Genomic DNA, 21,589 nt, shown 5'->3' with positions numbered 1-21,589 from the left:
AAAGCTATAAACATGAATTGCAAGCAACATCATTGTGTTAAAACATGGCTATATTAGTGTGCCTACAAACCTGACCAGGTTTGAGATTTTGGTGTCCTAGGCACTGTACAAGTGCACAGGAAGAACGAAATGCCCTGGGCAGCTGACAACACCGAAGGGATTTTTTTTTTTTATTGTTATTAAAGTATCTGTCACCATTAACTCTGGCTTCAAACTCTGAGGCAAAACCCTTAGTGTGCACACATTCCTACTTCAGTCATGCTTTTATCAGCCCTGTTGATTTTGCTGTTTATTTTCCATCTTACCAGTGCTGATCTTAGATCACAACACCAGCACAGGCGCCACTCACCAGGAGATGGCGTCATTAGAAGTTAATAACATCAGCTCTTTGCAGTCAGATACCAGTGTGAGACGGAGCATAGCACTAATGACTGACTTCCTGAGCCTCACACCACTGATAAAACCTAACATACCCAAAGCAAACCGCACCAAGTATTTCAGTACAGGGCATCATTTTTTTTTTAAATGCAGTCTTCAGAGATGAAGCCACTATTATCTGTTTCTTTGGCTATAAATCATATATCCTACCCTATTTACTAAGTCTGAGCATACTGTCAGTACTTAGCAAATGCTGTTCATATATTTAGAGTAGAATCAATGAGAGAGAGTTTTTCTTAGGCAATTAAGAGAAAGAAAATCTTTGGCTGGTGAAAGGAGCATACAATTAGATAAAGGTTATCACAGAACTAAATTAATGGGCAATAATACAGTAATTTTTCAAGTGGCTTTCTTATCACTATTCTGCTCATGTATTAAAATCAAACTTGCAGAGAACAAATAAGCATGATCTGACCCACCGCAGGGAGGAGGAGTGATTCTTGTATCATTGTGCGACAACTCACACAAAGTGAAATAATTACCTTTAGTCTTACTGTTATATCAAAGGGACCAAGAAACCCACTTGCTGGGTTAAGTGTGTCAGAAAGACAAATTATACCAGCCCTGTGTGCATGGATTCTGAGGTGCTGAATACTAATTTTAAAGGAGTTTTATCAGATAGCCAGATGAAAGGCAGTAACAGGGACTTGTTACTTTTCAAGAGTATATGCCTTGCCTGGCTGCTGTCAATTAAAGTTTGATGGAGTGCTGAGATATACATATTAAATAGGTTTGAAAATATTTGTTTTTAAAAAATTCTGGTTTGTATAGATATTCAGATCCTGGACCATTTTATATAATGGAGGTAGAAAATAGACTATTGTATTTTGATAATATCTTCTAGGCACACCATAAATAAGTACATGATGATAGGTTAATTAAAACACTTCACAGAACTCAGCTTTATAGATTGATGCTAAAGAGGAAAATGTGTCTGTGTGTGAAATAACATTCCCAGGAGACAAATTAATGTTATTAATGTTATTGTTTATTCCTTAACACTCTCATGCACTGGCCTTGATATTCTGCATATGTGATTATCTTAGCTATGATAAAAATATTTATTTAATAATTCAAAATATATTGAAACAGGTACTATTGTGTATGCTGTCTGGTTTCCTTTAAAGTACCACTCTGCTTCTGAATACTGATAAAAAATGCTGCTAGGCAAACTAAAGAGTCGCTTTAACCTTAGAAAAAAACTATGTTTAAACATCTCTGCAACATTCTCAGGAACAAAGAGTAAAAAGAGACTCATACTGTAGTTATGCCAATGTTCCCCAAATTACCAAAACATTAAGGTCAGAAAAAAAATTATGTGGTGCTCTGGGCAGTGAATTGCCTTCTTTTAGCGACTTAATGACAAGTCTATACTGGCTGTCAGTTTTCTGACTCTGTACAAAATCATTACAGGTGTAGCCAGGATAACATTATACCTGTTCCACTGAAAAAAAAAAACAAACAGGTATGTGTCTCTTCTGCTGAGATAATCTTCTATGTATGCGTACAATGTTGTCTCAATGTTTATTCAGTTCCCTATCAAAATCTATCTGTAAGGCCATATACTTTTCACAAGTCTTACTCCTTCATTTTCAAACGGCATTGTCAACTCTTCTTCATTTTCAAAATATAAAACTGTTTTCTGCCCAACATGCCTCTAGCTGGCACATGGAGTACAAAAGTGTTCATGGATCTGTGGAGGACCATCTCTCACTGAGCCCACCATCTTCTACAATTTTAGTTTAAAGCTCCAGAGATCTGGGATCTGGTTTCTACATCTTCTGTAAAGAAGGAGGCTGATTTTCAGGAACAGACTTAGAATAAAAATAAGAAAAAATAATCTCTGACAGACAGTTGATCAAATGAAAAATTTCAGTAAAATTTATTTTAATGTCCTCAGTTTCAGGCCGGGTTTAAGGAGTAACAGTGGAAAGAAGAGAGAGAGAAGCAATAAGATACTTCAAAACCTTGAATTTTTTACTGACCACCCTTAATCTGAACAATGGAAACATCATATGACAAGAAGGGATTTTTCAGCTATGGCTGATTATTGCTACAGATGATTTTATAGATAGTAAGATTTCTGGTTGAAGATTCTGGTTGAAGGTTCTATGCTTGTCCCAAGATTGTCTTATCAAGAATATATGATTACTAATTTTATTCAACATTATATGTAGTTACCCTGCTAAAAAACAACCCAAAATTCACCAACGTAATTGGCTCTGCATTGACCACAAGCTTGGAAATCTGTTCCAGAAGACAGACCTGTAAAGCAGAAGCCAGTTCTCCCATAGCACATGATGAATCAGTCCCTAGAGCAACTCCTCCTGTTGGTTAGTGAGGTTCAAGAGCACGGAGATATGTACAAAACAGATGGGAACATATCATGCAGACCAGATCACAGAATCACAGAATGGTTGAGGTTGGAAGGGACCTCTCTGGTCCAACCCCCTGCTCAAGCAAGGAAACCTAGACCAGGATGCCCAGGACCATGTCCAGATGACTTTTGCAGATCTCCAAGGAGGGAGACTCCACAACATATATCAGCAACCTGTTCTGGTACTCTGTCACCTGCACACTAAGGAAGTGTTTCCTCATATTCAAATAGAACATCTTGTGTTCCAGTTTGTTCCTATTGCCTCTTGTCCTGTCACTTAGCACCACTGAAAAGAGCCTGGCTCCATCCTCTTTGCACCATCCCCTCAGGTATTGATGAGATCCCCCTAAACCTCCTCTCCTTCAGGCTGAACAGTCCCAGCTCTCTAAGCCTCTCCTTGTTGGAAAGGTGCTCCAGTCCCTTGATCATCTTGGTGGTCTTCCATTGGACTCTGTCCATTATGTCCAGGTCTCTCTTGTACTGGGGAGTCCAGAACTGGACGCAGAACTCCAGATGCATCCTTACCAATGCTGAGTGGAGGGGAAGGATCACCTCTGTTGACCTATTGGCTATACTCTGCCTAATGTAACCAAGAATACCATTAACTTTCTGAGTGTCAGGGGTACATTGCTGACTCATGTTCAACTTGGTGTCCACCAGGACTCCTAGATTTCTTTCTATAAAGCAGCTTTCCAGACGGGTGACCTCCAGCATGTCCTGGTGCCTGGGGTTGTTCCTCCTCAGGTGCATGACTTTTCACTTCTTGTTGAACTTAATGAGATTTTTGTCAGCCCACACCTACAGCCTGACAAGGTCCCTCTGGATGAGAGCATGGCCCTCTGGTGAATCAGCTGTTCCCCCAGTTTTGTGTCATCTGCAGTTTCCTAAACTGCGCTCTATCCCATAACCCAGAATGTTATTGAAGATGTCAGATAAGACTGAACCCAGTATTGACCCATGGGTATTCTGACTATTGTGAGGTCACAGGATATAGGGTATATATGACTCAAAGTAGTAGTCATTAGCATGGATGTTAGATTTGCATATTTCATGTAACATTACTTGTTTTGCCTTAGTCGATGTAATCACCTGTTAGTTAGTTAAAGAAACAACTCAAGGACCCCATCTGACACAACTCTTAGCAGATACCTTGTGCATCAGCTCATAGGGAAACCACTACCAGAAAAATAAATAAATAAATAAGAGGAAGAAGACAAAGAGGGGAGGTGATCACGTAAGAGCAGTCACTTTCCAGAAATGCAATAGGAACTGATCAGTGTGAAGGGAAGGTGTCTTCTGCTAAATTATCCAAAAAGGCAAAATCTGTGATGAAAATAAATGGTCAATTTCCTTAAAGTCTTCAAAACTTTCAATTAGAAACAATGTCAGGACCACTGAAAGACACCCGCAAAGGATGAACGTCAACGAGATCTATTTTTGTGATGAGGATCATATGTGTCTCTCAACTGCCTACACAAGATTGTGAACATGAAGTCAAATGGGGGAGTTATAAGAGATTCAAGCTGCGTTCTCAGCACTAGCAGCCTTTTTGCCAAGACCAGAGCCATTGGTACTGATTTCATGGGGCTTACATTATATTGAAGGAGGTTACTATTTTGGGCCTATTTCTTTCATGGGGACATTGCTTTCCATAGTTACCTTAACAATGGCACATAAGAGGGAGTTTTAGCACTCTCTGCATCAACAGTCGTCTTTGTCCATGTGGCTTTTCATTTTCAGAGGTGCTAAGCACTCATGACTCATCAAAGTTCATTCTGGCTGCTGAGCCCAACGCCTCAAGAATATCTGCATGACTTGAGGCACAGCATGAAATAAGAGCAGGTGCTCAGACCAAGATAACCAGAGTACAGCCCAATGAAGGACTTCTCAAAAATTTCCATAGTTTCAGGTCTTCACCCCACTAGTCCAAAGCACTGACATGCAAGAAAATCAGAGAGACTGACTTATCTCTGAGATCTTCTTGAAGGTCAAAATGTATAACATTAATGGATTTCAAAGCCAGAAGGCAACCAGTTCATAATACAGTCCAGTAGGGCCAGGTTCTCTTGTCACACTTTAATAGATAACTGCCCAGAAGAGTTTAATATAGTAGGTTTGTATGCATATGTAAAACATACTGGTCAGAAGCTTTGAGCCATTTTTCTGTAGAGAAGCCTATGTTTCTGAAGGAATTATTATTATTATTACTGTTAATAATAATAATATAGCTTTAAACATAAAGCAATGAAGTAGAGCAAGAAACATCTTGTTTGCTGGATGGTGAGGTACTGTGTTGTCCTCATCAGACGTGAAAATGATGAACGCTGGCAAGAATGGCCTTCCCTTCAAGACAAACTATTTCTAATCATGGGTTGAGAGCAAAGAGTATCTTGCTTCTTACTTCTATCATAAATAAGCTTTTTGTACCTGAAAGTTTCCAATTTTGCTAGGTTAGTTAATTAAGTTATTATTTCTTCTGCAAGCTTTGCAGAAGAAGATTGTCCTTCTGGTGTTAGATGGGATCCATCCAGACCCCCAGATTACTAACTAGAGTAATCAAGAGCTACTGGTCTATTTAGTCAGAGATGTTCTTGGCACTCCTCCAGGTAGCTTTTCCCTGTATCTGGACTGTGTTCTTCACCCATCAAGACCTAATCTCCACTATGCAGAGAGCAGAGTTCTTGACTACAGAGTACGATCACAAGAGGGAAGCATATACAGGCCAAGACCAGGGCCTCCAGTGACCATCATTCATGCCTTTCTACTAACGCTTTTTTGTACATGCTGAACAGGAAAGGAGAAAAGATAACAGTCCAGGGACCAGAGCTCCAAAGAGCCCAGGGATGTTTCTTGAGGACATTCCTACACACTGACATGATGGTGAATAATCTTCTGAGCATATTCAATCTTGTATTCAATTTTCCACAAGAAAACCTTTAAATGCCTGCTTACCTAAGATATTTTCTGGATAATTCAGCTCCAGAACACTTTAGGCGTAGAACAAACTCATACTAAAGAGATTTTACTGTCAAGTTAAAGACATTACGTAATGGATTTTGTAAAGGTTCTTCTACTTGCCAGAGATATAATGACTCCTTATATTAATTTAATTAATATGTTTGACACATTAAACATTTTAAAACTTCATTAGCAATCTATGTGTAAACAACAGATGAGGAAATAATTTATTCTGCTTTTCTTCAGAAAAATTAAAAAAAAATGTTCTTAAACAATGCAGTGTATCATTTCCTTTTTCATATATATATATATTCATTTGAAATAACAGTGATCATCTTTCAAGAATTATGGACAAAAGTTTCAAATCTTTTACGTAATGTTAGGCATTTAAATTCATATTTAGAAAATGGTCTGAATGGTCTAACTGGCCAAAGCACTCACACTTGAAACATTCTTCTAAACCAATTTGTATTAGGAAAAGGAAGAGCAAAACATTTCTATTTGTTTTTATCCTCCTTCAGGTTTGGCTTTTTCACAGCTCTCAAGTGTGTGCCTCCAAACAGATTCATATAGCAGGTATTGCAGCTACAGGAGCATGGCTTTTGCAGCACTCAGGATGCCTATGTCTGTTACTACATAATGGCCCTGGGTCACTCACGGCCATCTTGTAAGTACGTGATCTTAATGTGCCATGACTTAAATTTTACTTAACATGTACCTGGTACCTTTGTAATCTTGCCAGCAATCTTCACTCACTGGGGATTGTTTTAGTCAGAGACTTTTTAATGACAGCTTCTAAGAGCTAATGGTCAGTTTGGGTCTCAGTGTTTACAAGAAACATTGTGGTGACAACCTTTCACATCCGACATTACTTTTCATTACCGGGTTGAGTGTAAGAGTTAAAATCAGATTTCTCTCCAGGAAGAACACATGAGAGGCAGAATGGGCCCTCAGATCTCACATTCATGTTCTTCTAGGTCTCAGGTCCAACCCATCTAGTCAGGGCTGCCTTTTTAATGCTAACTGGTGCAATCTTGACAGGAGCCAAGAAGCAAAACACAATGTGTTTCTTAGTTTAGTGAATTGGTCATAATAAAGCACTGTAGGAGAACACTGATGTGCCCTGAGGGGTAAGACACCCATATCCCTTCTCTCTGATACACTGATAGAAGGAAAATGAGTGTATCTAAATATTTCTATTCTTGATCCAAAGTCTAGTTTTAGTTAAGTTAAAGCTGGGGGTACAGCTACAACATCTTTGTGTTACTTTACACTGGGACTCAAACCACAGATTGATTCATGACCATTAATTTTACTTTTTAAAGAATCAGGGATGATTCCTTGAGGAGCTTAATCATCCTTCCTCCTACCTTACCTGCTTCCTAAATAAAATTTCTCAAACTCATCTAAATTAACACTGATAACAAAGTCCCTATGGACCTTCAAAAATTTTCTGGAAGCAAGTCTGAAGTCTGAGACATCCCCAACGCATCCCATTTAACTTCATCTAACTGAAGTACCCACAATTTGGCTGTATAGCATAAAAATAATGTAACTTAATATCTATGAAAAGATATGCAGAAGGCTGCATTACCCCACTGAGATCCTGTTCATTTTCCATGGACTGTATGGGCGTAGAACAGCCTCAGCCTCAGTTCAAACAGTATGTGCACTGAAGCACACTGCTTTGTCTGATTTTAACAGAAGATCAAAAACCTCTTTCCTGCACTCATTAAATTGATGCCTGAGGGTGTCTGGAGCAATTGAGTTCCTAATGCTGGTGTAAGTAAGATGTAGTAAGATGTAGATGTAGTAAGATGTAAAAAACATCCAGGCCAGATTTGCAGGCAAATTCAAACCATCATCATAGAAGCCTTTCTGGACAGGTCCCTGTAGAAGTTCATTTGATGTGGCCTTTAAGGTAGTTTCAAACACATGGAAATGCTGACAGAGAGTAGGTGACACCAGCAGCCTTTTTTCTCCTTTGTAGCAGAATCCCCCTGTAGTGCAAGGAGCCAAGCTAATTACATACACTTCCATGGGAAAGCAACTGTGTATCTAGCAGCTCCAGTGGTTAAATTTCAGCCTAATGCAATTTAAACTACTTGAAAAACTTACATTCCTGGGAAAAGTAGAATCACAAAAAAAGCTGCAAGCAGGCAACTAACAGGAGAATTACAGAAAGGTATTAGTGGATCTTACATGTTATAGTCTTGAAGCAGAGCACTGAAGATCTGAAAGTCTAACCTAAATGATTCTGTGATTCTTTATCTAATTTTTAATGTCTATGTCACAAAGGCAATACTACAATTGCAAATAAACACCAACCAACCTCTATAAATGTTACAGATGTCGTGTAATTGGTGTCCAGAAGAACTTTCATCCAGCTAATAAAACATGTCAGCTCTTCAATCTGCTGCTTTACTGACCTTGAGATCATCCTATAAGAGGTACTATAAAAAAAACAATTGTGTGTCATAGGCATGGATGTTATGATATATGCACCATCCAGAATGCACTCAGAGGAAAAATCCAATGTAGATGAAAGGTATTCCTGTGCATTCCTATATCTACTTAATCCTTATTTTTTTTCTGTTATCTAAACTAGTCCCTGATGATTTCTCACTGTCCAATTCAAGTCTTATCCCAGGAGAGGAAAAATGTTTTTGAAACTGTAGTGAAATTAATTGACTTTTTCAGTTGTCCAGTCATGACATTTTTTTCCATAAACTTTAAAGAAACATTCAGTGTCATATCCAGTAGGCAGGGCTAGAAACTTCTAAGCAGATTTGTTTTCTCCAGATGCACTTTCTGAGTTGCCACTGCAGGATAACAGGGTTCAAATCAATGCATGTGTGACTGGGAAGCAAGGAAACACCAGACCTCTACACAGGCACGTGGCATCAGCTGTAGGACAGTCCCTAGAGAAACCTCCTGCCTGTTGTCTCACCATGCCTTACTCACTAGACCCACTGAACGACCCATTGTAATGGTTTTGAAGGACAGACTTTAAAAAACTCACACCGCATATATTTACAGAAATATCTAAAACAGTTAATGATCATGGGAAAATATAAGCCTAAATTTATTAGACTTTTACCTACCCTCTGAGTTATCTGCTCCATTCAGGAATTTGTGAAGCTTGGAGAGGGCTATTAAAACTACTCTGGCCTGTGTTGCTCCTAGACCAGGAAGGACAAGATCCATTAGTGACAGAAATCCCTCCTCACAACTTTCTGACAGTCGTTGAATCAAACTCGAATGAGAAGGATGTGAATACTATATGCACAGCGAATAAAGAAAAAGACTGCCTCAACAACATGGTACAGTGTGTGCTTTAAAATCTTACCTCTCTGGAATTTATTTTCTCTAACATCAAAGAGAAAAGATTATGAGAAGTTCACTTAAATAGAAAGTTCTTGTAGATTTTGTGAAATGCCTTCTCCTTTTGCCTCCTCCTCTTTAGCACCGGCTCTTAAAAAAAAAAAAAAAAGAAACCAGGCTGACAAATTATGGCCAAAATGTACCAGATATAATTGTGTGAGAGTAAGAGCTTCCTGCTACTTTTATTTCTACCTCTCCCACACAAGACAACAGCACAGTAAGAACACAGAGGCAGAATTTGATTGCTACAGACAAGTAAAACCCCAGGTGCTCCAGAGGTTTGCACTTTGTCAGTCATTTTACAGATTTTTCTATGGCCTCTGCTAATGACATTAAACAGTGGTTTACAAGTACTTTAGCAAACTACAGATGAGTGCTGTCATATAAGCAGGTTATGTTAAACAGGTTTGAGGAGACTTGTTTATGAAGTAAACAAAGACTGAGGTGCAACTGAAAATTTCATAAATAATTTTCACTGCATAAAAGCCTACATGACAACTGCAATACTTTTGAGGGTGAAGTATGTCTTTTCAGTCACCTTCCACCCGATTATTTCTTCTGATCTGGGTAGCCCAGCAGAGTACTAATTCTGTCCAGGATTTCTGGATGCTGGGTGCCCATTTAGCTTGCATAAGACACATGAATACAGATCTATTGTTCATTGTAAATACAGTCAGTGTGTATGCAATGTGTATATAATATGCTGTAGATAACCTGAGTGTGTGCAATGTCTACCACACCTGGGCTGTGCTTTACACAGAACATCTAATCTGCACAAATGCAGAAATATCAATACATCTAGAACATATCAGACCAGAAATATATGTTCTGGTTTGATGAAGCCTGGACACTGAAGTAACCTACTGAAAGGAGATGCTTGCAAAGGTTTAGGAAAGATGTTTTCTACATTTGACATTCAAAATAAAACTCTAATTTGTTGTAAATTGTGAAGTTACTGAAGTTCTGAGTCAAATTGCAGGGAAGAAATTATGCTGCTCTGCAGTACAGTGGTGGTCAGCATCATTGTTATATTCAGCCTAGGTACCCATCTGTCCTTATAATAGTGATTATTTTAATATTGACCAAGTACACTTTATTTGCTTGGGATTTCCAAAACCAGACAGATTCTGATCTATTTCTCTAGATTTTCAGAGAATCATGTTTGTCTTCAATGCAATGCATATATCTGGAATTAAAATCTCTGAGAGCACAAACCTTTGCTGCTATCATATGTTCAGGCAAGTGAGCTTATTTCTGCGGTTTCATATGATATGCAGTGGGACAACATGTTGAAGAAAATCCATGCCTTTAACAAGTTAAATAAACTGACCAGTACTTGGAATGAATTGGAATTTTCCTTTACAGAGGAAGGCTGCAGCTGTCAGGTTTTGCTCATGGTTTTTTGCTGTAAAGCTGTCTGGAAAATAAATAAATAAATAAATAGAAGAAAAAGGAGAGAAAAAAAAAAAGAAAAAAGAAAAGAAATATGAACCATCTAATGGCTGCTGCTTTTGCTACTTGTGATCTGAAAAATGTCAACAGAAGAAGGTTAAAATAATCAGCAATGCTATAAATACTACTCAAGCCAGCAGTCACATATGGTATATTAGCAATGTAGATGGATTTAATGAAAACTGAGATCAGCTCATACATCTGTCATCAACCAAATCTACAAAATATTTTCCTCAGAAAATGAAATTTAATGATAGAAGTTCTCATCTCTAGTAGAGTTTTAACAACTCCAAATGGTAAAACTAGTGCTGGTTTAAAGCATTCTGTCAGCTAATTTTAACCAAACAGACAATTCCTATGACTATTGCCTTGAAGAGAACAGATTGTGTGATAGGTCATAATCAAGCACACATCCTTAGATTAACAGCTCCAAAGTACTGCATACTTCTGTAAGTCACCCTGTAATGCAAAACCAAGTGTGATTTGTCACACCACTTCAACCTTCATTACAGCTAAGATAGCAGAGTGGAATTTTTCAAGCTTCACAGGATGAATATTAAAATGGATAATACTAGCATGCATTTTAAAGAATAATTCTCAGCACTTGCCAAGTCATGCTCTCTGAGGTATCTGCCAGTGTGGGAGGGATGCACACTCTCGAGGGGGGCCTGTGTTTCATGGTCATCTCAGGCAGGGGGCTGCAAAGTTCATTAAATGATCTTATCTCACTACTGGTTCTGTTCAAAATAGCCTTGATATGATGAAGGATTTATGTTACCCCCACTTCAAATAAAAAGTACCGAGGGATGCATTTCATTACTGCCCTGTGACACTGGAGAAGCCAGGGCTGCAGTGGTAATATTCCTCATTTGTTTGTGTCACAAAGAGGATTTATTTGCAGGGAGAGTGCAACTCCAGAGGTAAGTAAGTATTTTTTTTTTAATAGCAATTTTTTTCACAATAATGTGAACAAGAAATGCATTTGTTCCCTAACTTTAATTCTCACAAAAGTATATTCTAGGAAAGATGAGAGTGTGAGGAAAATGTCAGGGAAGAGTGCCCAGTTTAACAGCATTCTAAGGAAGCTGAGTAGCATTGATACAGAAAAAATATTTACAGGCAATTTCCATACCACAACCCTGGATAAAACACCAGGAGATGTAGCTGTACATTCTCAACTGACGGGCTTGAATGATAGCTAAGGTTACGTATGCACTCCTCTTGCAAAGGTTTTTAACAGTGATCGGCTACTGAGAGGCTTTTTAATTTAACAGCAGCCACTTTCGCATGAATCAGAACCTGTTTCTCTTGCATGTTTTGTCAGAACTGAATGATCTAATGAATAACATGAGCCCCAGGCAAGATTTATCCACTTCTTTGATCCTAGATCATCAAGCCCTCCTGTACTCAAAAATCAAAAAATGAAACAAAATACTTTCAAGATCCTTGGTCTGCTACTAATAAATATTAATTTATGTTTTATACTTGATCTTATTAATTCAGCAACTTATAGGATCAGGCTTCAAATGTATCTGTCAGAGGGGAAAATCTAGTGATTAGAAAAGATGTTAGATCATGTGAAGGAACTACAGCTTCTTTAAATATGTTTTAAATGTAGAAAATTAAAAGCCAATAAGAGCTGGACAAATCTACAGAAAGTTCATGAAAGTCATTTGGATGTTCTGTATTGTATGATGCTTATGAAAGCCGTTCACTCAACGTTTGGCACTGTGCAACTGTCATCACAGCCCTGTCTGTGTCCTTGTGACAGAATTTGTGGGAACACAGGCAGCCATCATGCAGAACCAGACGCAGGGAGCAGGGGAAACTGGGGAGCAGAGGGGTGCTGAAAAGATGCTCATGGGGAAGGTTGGTGAGATCAGTATGAACAGTCACAGAGAAATGCAGCTCCAGCAAGAAGGAGAAAAAAAAGCCAAGAGTACAACAGAGCTGAGAAAATGACCTGGAAAGATGTTCAAAAACGGAGGTTTGATGCAGCCAGATTAGGCTGGGTTGTGAAAACCAGAGGATTGGCATAGAAGGTGAGGGGGGCAGGAGGAGGAAGCTCAACAGACATGAAGGCAGAGAATAGAAAGGTAAAGGTCTCTCTCATTTAGGTTCTTAGCTGTGGGCTGAGGGAGAAGTCAGCAAGAAGAACAGGATGCAGGAGAGCAAGTAGCTAAATAAATAAATGGGCACAAAAACAGAACAAGGATAGTAACAGATGAATTGATTACCTGGAGGGAAATAAAACTGCCGATTCCTCAAGTGTTTTGCTCAAAAGGCTTTAAGAATTTTGACACTCAGCTGGAGGACTGCTGAGCCCTCAGGTGCAGAAAACCAATGCAGACAATGAGTTCCCTCCAGTTCAATAGTTCAATCATTCATGTATCTGATATCCAGGAAAGACTGAACACCAATGAAGAGAACCCAACAGATGAAGAGGACAGAAGAAAATACTTTGTGTGTTGTGTTCAAAGGCATTGATACTGTCTCTGTAGCAGTATAATATGAAGACAGAATACAGCCACCAAGAATCATGTCTTTTTCATGTTTCATTTTTGTAAAAGTTTTATATGAGAAAAGGTCCAAATTTGGTAAAGCTCAATACATTTCAAGAAAGTTGTTCTCCAAAGCTGAAAAACAGGGCCAGAACCTTAAAGTAAAAAAAAAAAAAAAAAAAAAAACCCACTAGTAATCAGGAACAAGGAGAATGGCTGAAATGAGACTACTGCATGGTTGCCTACCTGCAAACACTTTGATTTGCATATTCCAGAACTGATTTGCTAGATGCACACCTGCTGTAACTCATGTATTCAGATAACTCTTATTAGTATTTCTAAGACAGGTCAATGTGGTTGCCATTTTCATATGGGAAAAACTCCCATCACATGCAAAAGTCCAATTAATTTGATTGGAGCTTTCAGACAGAAAAAGACCTCCTGACTGAGCACGTCCTGGTAACACAGAGTGCTTCAAGGTCTGTAAAACTAGGAAAGACAGATGGTAGAATAAATCATTTGTCTAGAATTCACTTATTTCATTGCAAACTCCATGCTTCACTCTTCAGAAAGAAAAGCATAGATTGATAACCTATAAGGCTGAAGTATAAATGGAAGGAGCATAGTGTTGCACATATGTAAGCCATACATTTTTGCTGATGCAACACGCCGCAGCATTTTCAAAAGAGACTAGGCTGGTTTCAGGGCCTTGTGTGCACCAGAAATCCCCCAGGTTCATTGCTGACCCTGTCTAGCCAGCCTTGCTAGACCCTTTTTTTTTTTTTTTTTTTTTTTTTTTTTTTTTTTTTTTTTTTGTGGTGCCACGTCCTGGCCTGTGCAGGCAGGCAGCCTCTGCCCTCCCAACATACTGTCTCATTCCTGCACAACACTCATGAGGCAGGCTGCATTATGCGAACTGCCACACAAGCAGAGGGGTACAGGGGATTGATCTACTTTCTTCTGTCCCTAAAGAGTCCTTCAGACTCTCAAGATCTAAGTTAAATTTGAAACTGGTGTGCTTCCTCAGTCAGGCTCTATCTGAAAGCAAACCTCTGTTCGTCCTTTGAGATGTGAATTGCTGCCAGCTGCAGTAGCAGGAGATAAATGATATACACAATATCCAAGGCAAAAGAAGGAAATCGTCTGCAATTTCAAGTCCCATTTTCTAAACTCAAAGCCAATTTCTTATTGTTTTAAAGTCAAACATCAGCATTAGCATACACAGATTCTACTCTCCTGTACCTCATGCAGTTTTTGATTAGTCCAATGTGTGTATATAATAAACACAGTCACCAATGCTTGTATATAAAGAACACTGTCACTGAGCAAGGTCCATGAAAATGTAGATGGATAAAATATAGGATTATTTCTACAAAAATGCATAGCACCTTCAAAACTCTGAGTGATTGTGTTATGCCATACACAAGACAAGGATAAGAATAGTTTTCCTGATTCACACAGATGTTTTGTAAATTAAAAAAAAAAAAAAATCAACAAAAACAAGCAAACAAAAACAAACCAATCTTACATTTCAAATAACAATTTATGGTCTACTAGAGGTAAACGAATGAAAGAAAGAAAAAAAAAACACTCTTTTCTTTACATACTGTTTTCTAGATAAGCAACTTCCAATTCTCTTCAAAAAACAATGTGTACATCTTGGTGTAATGGCTTCTCATAGAACCAGTAAGTTCCAGCTTCAATCTATCGATTTCTTTTACTTACAAAAGAGTCAAGATGTCACACTGAATTGATCTTACATTCCTCTCTTTGTTCTACCAATACATTTTTTCAGTTCCAGATAACAGTGCCGGTGTCACTGTTTCCCTACCTTTGTAAGATTTCCTTTAACAAATTCAGTCTAAATATTATCAACCTGTTCTAAAATGATTAAACCTAAAAATAAATAACCATGTCCATCTTGTATAAGATAAAGCTTTCCTAGAATTTATCTAGCTATTCCTTTCACCTGAGAACAACTGCATTTGTTCGGCTAGATAACAACCAGTGTTCTGTCAAAGATGATTACAGAGAAGAGACTCTTGTTGTTGTCATATGGAAGGGTTGTCACTAGAGACTTGAATAAAGCTTAGTTTAGTCCTAGCTGTTGCACACTAGTTTAAGTCAGACCTAACTGAAAGGTCTATAAAAGGGCTATTGGAACTGCCTATATGATTTAACAGTGTATTTCTGCCAACTTGTTATAGCATACATAGAGATTATTTGTTCAGGATGCTTTGGAGGCTGCTTCCATGATGTCTTTCTCAATCTTCTCTTTCTCTGCTAAACAAGGTCCCTTTCATTTTCCACTTTGAAAAAGGTCCAAGCCATGAAAATAAACTGTACCCAGATGATAATTGCTGGCGTGAAGCCACAATACAGGCTTAAGTCCTTGTACTTTCCTCCGGAAATAAAAAATGGAGTAGGAGAAGAAAATAGAGAGTTTTCATCACTGGCAGAAGATGTTAGAACAGAAACATTATCTTGAGAGAAGTGAAATACAGGTAGGCTAGGTTTGATATCACTGATTTCCCACACAGTCCTGAAGGCTTATGACAACAGCATTGAAATGAAAGGCTGGACAGAGTTGAATTCTAATGTCTGTGTTCATGATGCATAAAGGCAAAGGAAACCAAGGAGGTTATTTTAGCAGAGTTGTTGAGGAGTTCTTGCAATCACTGAATGAATGGACTTAAACAGCAGGTTTGAAGTAAAAGGTAGTTTAGGTTAGAATGATTCTACAGCTGAGTGATAAGAATTGTGATGCATTGATACACTGGTGTTTATCAAGGATTTAGTGTTGTGATGTGGAGGGATCAGTAAAATGATGATGCAGAAATTCTAGTTTCAGCTTATAAGTATTCAAGTGTTGTCCACTGTCAGGAGGAAAGAAAACAAAGAGGAAGATCAAGGGCTGAGTATGAGAAAAATTCAACAATTTAAGGTACCCATTTGTTAATGCAAAATAAAGTGTTAGGAAAGAAGTATAGGCTTGGACAACGGTCTTAGTGTGCCTGAGCGAGCAAAAACAATTTCACTAATCATAAACAGAAAAAAGTATTGATGTATTGCATTGTTCTGTTATTGCTGAATAACAATGAAGAGCAGCTCTCTTTTGCAGGGTTTAAAACTTTTCCTTGTTTTTTTTTTTTTATTTTTTGTGGGGAAAAGGGTGACAGAAAGTCATGTATATAAAAACATATTCAAGCCAGCACCAAACCAGAAGGCAGAACATCTAAAACTGGTAAAGGTTGTGTGTATACTGAAAGTATTTATGTGGGCTCAATTATACATGGTGATGGTGGTTCGGAAATTTGACTCATTCAGAAGAGCTGTTCACGCATATATATGGAAAAAAAAAAAAAAAAAAAAAAAAAAAACACATCCACAGTAAGCAGGAATTTACATTCAGAAACATGAATTTATTATATTTTAGGACCACTTCTGATTAAAGTAACAAGGGGTGATTATTTCCTGGCAGTGTTTATTTTGGAGCGTGAGGATCTGGGAATTTTGCCTGGTGTTCTTCAGAAATATTGTTATTCTCAAAGATTAAGTCCTGTGTCGAAAAGTCCATTAGTCTCACTCAGATGGCTGTCACTATTGCTTCTTCATAACTGTCTAGACTACCCCTAGGTACACACTTAGAGAGGGTAGTAACTGCTATCTGGGAAAATAGGTTTGGGTTTGTATGATATATATGTGCAGATTTATAGAATACATATATTTTATGAACACACATCCTTATATTAAAAGAACTTTTGACCCAGAATTGGTTGTCCCTTAACACAGCTGAAAATGTTCAGTTGTACTTGGAATCCACATTATGGACTGATGCTAACGCATACATCCAGCAATAAGTTGCTCAAACCTGAAAAAAATGCTCAGTAATTTAATTTAATTTATTTATTTATTTATGGAAAACCCAGGCTCAGATGCACAGGTTCTATCATTCAGAGAACACATGTTGATGTATGGGTGGTTTGCAGGGAACCACAGTGAAGTCATAGGAAAATCTCAGAAAGAAATAAACCTCTTCAAAAGGCTACTTTCGTTCTCCACTCATAGTTTCTTTATAATGTGTCTTACAGTTTATCATAAAACAGTCAAATCTCTAAATGTAATTATGTAAAGATTACTGGTTCCCAGTTTTGCTTTTCTTACCATGGCTGGCAGGGGAATGGCAGCAGCTCCTTCAAGCTTTTCCAAGCTAGCCTTGAGGGGCTTGTTTACAAGCTCTCTATGGCTCTGATTAAAATAAATTGCAAATAATTGCCGTGAATTCAAACAATGCATGAGAGACCCCTAAATATTTGTTTAAAAAAATAATAATAAAAAAAAAGCATCCTGGAAAATATTTTAGTGCCATGTTCATAGAAAACCACACCGCAATTTGGAAAGCAGCGGCTATATTTTCATTACATATTTACTAAAATTTTGAAAGTAACGATGGTTTTTTTCTGGCTGGAATGTGAGATAAAAGAGCTTGACTGTTAGCCCATAAGGAGTCATCCTGAGACAGACATTCTTTTCGTAGGATAACATTTACTTCCAAATTTATTTTTAAGATGACGTTAAATGAAGGAGGAAGAACAGAATGGATACAGGTATGTAAACACACAGAATGAAATTGCTCAGTTTTGAAAATTACATAAGAGGGTGAAGTACTGAATAAACACAGTGGATTTTGCAAGTCACCATCTTATAACAATATGTACATATGTATTTATGCACGTAAATTTTCTTTTTCCCCCAGAAAATTACAGTAAATATTAAAATCATTAACAGTAAATCACCAGAGTTCTTTTTCTTCTTTTTTTTAAGTTTAATCTACAAAGGTTATTTCATCATGTTATGAACAGAAAAGCTGTGAAAAAAATCCCACTAGATGTGACAATTTTTATATTTCTTTTCATTTTTGAGAACTATGAAATGTATCTTAATCTTTAAGCTAAAGAAAATAACAGAACTGTCCCACATTGTAAATTTAAAGATCACAGACAGATGGAGATGAGAAATATCTGAGCTTAACAGGCAAGAATTCAAATCACTGTAAACAGCATATCCGTAAGTGTCAGAGCTAGGAATGAGAAGTTTAAATTGTCTACTGTTATCCTTATCCTACATAAAAAACAGTGTGATCCTAACTCTGTGAAAGTCCAAAACATCAGCACTGTGCTTCAGCCATGTAAACATACATGGGACCAATAACTTGTAATAAAAGTGTTTCACATTTCTCTTTCACAGAAAATGAACAGTCAATACATACGTCATGAAGTGAGGGGATGTGAAACCAGTGACCTGAGAAACTTCTGGGAAAAGACTATTGAACAACAAACTCGGTATCTGCAAATTGAAAAAGAACGTCAGCAAAGAAGCGCTCTGACAAAGTAAGTAGTTTGCATTTGGAAGGATTATTTGAGTTTCCATTGTAATTCTTTTTAAAAGAAAAGTGGTACCTATATTAATATCGTTTAATGAAAGCTGAAAGTAATGTTTATTTTCCTTAGATATTTGGAAAATAATAAAGTTTCCCAAATTGACATGATAATGCCAATTAGTTTTAGCTATGTCTTCAGAGGATAAGAGAATAGTTTACTCTTCTTCACTAAATGGGACCAAAGTGTGGAACTTTCTGAAGTTATTACGAAAATTTCTAGCAGTATTGTCTTATCTTAAACATCAAGGTTTTTTTCAGAGCAAGGCTAGTGCATGTGTGTACCTGGTTCCCTTTCTTTCTCTGTGGCTTTGCCAAGAATATAGGTTCAATTAATTCAGATGGTTTAATTTGCACAAGGTAAGTCCATAACAAATCATATGGTCCAAGTGTTCTATCTGACCAAGACAACTGTCATCCATAGTTATACTTACTTCAATTAGTCATAATTGCCTAAATGAGACAAATCAAGAAAGACTAGTCTGCTGCAACATCAATAGTACAGTTTTACTTCACGTGAAGTCTCCTGGAGTTAAGTCACATGCAAGGATGGGTATTCTGACTTGGGATCATTCAAAAAGAAAGCATTTGTTTAAAATTCCCCTCATACCTCTCTTTGAGTTAATGTTTAGCAAAATAAGGGACTTGCATTAATAACCCTGGATGAAAGAACACTGCAGTAAGTCTCTAACAAGTTTTACCTGTTTTTAAGTCCTAATTTCAACATCTCAGTTTCTCTGATGTGAAATTTCTGCCTTTTCTTTTTAAGGCAGTTTTCTGTAGTATCTAGATACTACCAGAAAAATAAAACAAACTTCCAGCTATCAGCTAACAGTCGGTTAACCTGTAGTTAACTGATCTATCACCAATTTCAACACGTGCAGTATTTCTAAGCCAAATAGTTCACAGGAGCCTCTATACAGTTCTTTGCTAATGTGTTTCCGAGGAGGGGAACTGGGGAAACGTTGGGTGATGCTACCCACCAGGTGGCAGCAGGCAATCTCCAGTGGAGATGACAAGTCACTCCGGCAAAAAGAGGCACTTGAGAGAGGACGACACGGGATATGAAGATGAACCACAACGATCAGGTGAGCCAGCATTGAGATTTAAGAACTAGTCCCGAACTTCCATCCAGCAAAATTCTCTACGTGGGCAGAACAGTTTTCCTGGCAACTGGGGAAAAGATCTGTATGATAGCATCAGTGGGAAAGATGAAGAGTACAAATCTGTTCCCTGTGGAAAAAAAAAAAAAAAAAAAAAAAAAAAGGGACAATCTGACTAGAGTTTCTGTCTTTAGGCTCAGAAATGAATGGATGGAGAGGTTGGAAAAACGGATAAAGATGTTGAGGACCCAACCTGAAGACCCATCTAGCTGAAGATCTACATTCATTGCATGTATGGGGAAAAAAGAAAATAGTTTTGTAGGAGAGCATGATGGTGTGATTCAAAAGCTCAAGTCAATTTTACTTTGTGGCTTACATGAGCTATAAATAATTAGCTGTCTATTAGAAGCTTCATGTGTATAATGTGTATTGCTGCTTTTAATATTATGTATCCATCCCATTATTTGATAAACAGAGATTGAAGCACTCTGAAGTCTTCAAGACTAACGAATCATGGTTCACTGAGCTGTGGATGCTTGGGAAAAATACAGTTCAGCTACATAGCGTTCAGCAAAAGCATTTCCTGGACATTTTGGTTTTCTCTCTAAACTGATGGTAATTTAATGAAATGGTTTTCTTTTTAATGACTTGTTGAGTGTTTCTGGTTTTGTTTTTGTGTTTTAAATACAGCAGAGCCCTTCTCAGACTAAGGAAGTGGGGACATATGTAAAAATGCTATCACATACAAGATCACAAGTAGTGTTCAATTTGTTAGGTGTAACAGATTCTTGCTTCTGTATTAAATACCTGTAAGGCCATTAATAAATATTCTGAGAAATAGACTCTGTGATATATCAACAAGAGTTGCTTTATTTGTTAACCCACATTATCTAACTTGAGATGCTATACCAGCAAAGTCAAAATGACTTGGAGTTTGGGTGATAGTTCTGGTACCCAAACCAACTTGTCTAGAACTGGTCTGATCTCTCTTCCACAGAGCAACCTGGTACACCTTCACAGCTGCCTGTCATCATGAGTGACAAGCACACTTTTTGCTCTAACCTGGTGAGACCCAGTAAATATTCCTTCACAACCACTACATTCAGAAACACAGCAAGTTCCATCTTCCAGATTTGCCGTTAGTCAGAACTGTTTCTAGTTCCCTTCCCAATGCTTTATGAAGATGTGACATTTCCTGCAACAGTATCAACGCATATCAATAGGCCGTTATAATAAAACTGCTTCCTTTTTAGAGTGACTGCTTTGTTGCTACCAGAATGTGTGAGGTAATATATAGAAAAATGGGTAGTTCTGAATACTCTAAAAATCTATTTCCTCAATTGCTTAACCTTTCAGTCCCTTTTATATGAGCATTTCACTAGTTCTCTGGTAATTTACATTGTTTCACAGTAAAGATTTGAATTGCCAGGGGACAAGAGGAGAACAGAGGAAAAGTTTGTGGTTTTAAATTATGTAGAACATATGTCCTTTTAAAAGCAAAACAAAAAATTCAAATGTTATTTGTTCCATCTTTATACATCACCTTTTAAATTTACTTCTGTGTGTCCCAAGGTCAAATCAGATCTATTATGGGAATTTAGCTATGTAAATAATGTTTGGGAAGCCTGAGAAATCCATTAAAGCACGAAAAAAGATGACCTTGAAACATGTGCTCAGAAATCAAGACATCAGCAGGTATGTCACCAAACTAGAGAGCAGAGTTTGTCTGGCAGCTGAAAAAGCTGCTAAACTCGTATTCTTAGCTGGACCTTTTTTTTAATCAATTTTTAAAGCAACTGGAAATATACATTCTTATCCAATCCAGAGGATAAGAGCATATTTACAGTATAACTGTAGAGGGATGAACAATCCCCATGTAGATACACAGGTTAATGATAGGTGTTAGTAAAAGTTAGATTTCTTTAAAAATGCCAGTTCA

At 37.6% G+C, this 21,589-nt stretch overlaps 1 protein-coding gene across 1 annotated transcript; it reads left to right on the top strand.

Moving 5' to 3' along the window:
* Positions 1-11,463: 11,463 nt before the first annotated feature.
* On the top strand, positions 11,464-20,506 carry LOC121062110 (protein FAM240B-like). The gene is made up of 3 exons (XM_040541749.1): positions 11,464-11,529; positions 18,358-18,500; positions 19,845-20,506. Exons 2-3 carry the CDS (start codon positions 18,361-18,363, stop codon positions 19,921-19,923), a joined length of 219 nt encoding a protein of 72 aa, XP_040397683.1. The 5' UTR covers positions 11,464-11,529; positions 18,358-18,360; the 3' UTR covers positions 19,924-20,506.
* Positions 20,507-21,589: the final 1,083 nt, after the last annotated feature.

Source organism: Cygnus olor, chromosome Z (genome assembly GCF_009769625.2).
Source record: "Cygnus olor isolate bCygOlo1 chromosome Z, bCygOlo1.pri.v2, whole genome shotgun sequence".
NCBI classification, from domain to species: Eukaryota; Metazoa; Chordata; class Aves; order Anseriformes; family Anatidae; genus Cygnus; species Cygnus olor.
This window is presented reverse-complemented; position numbering and strand designations above follow the sequence as displayed.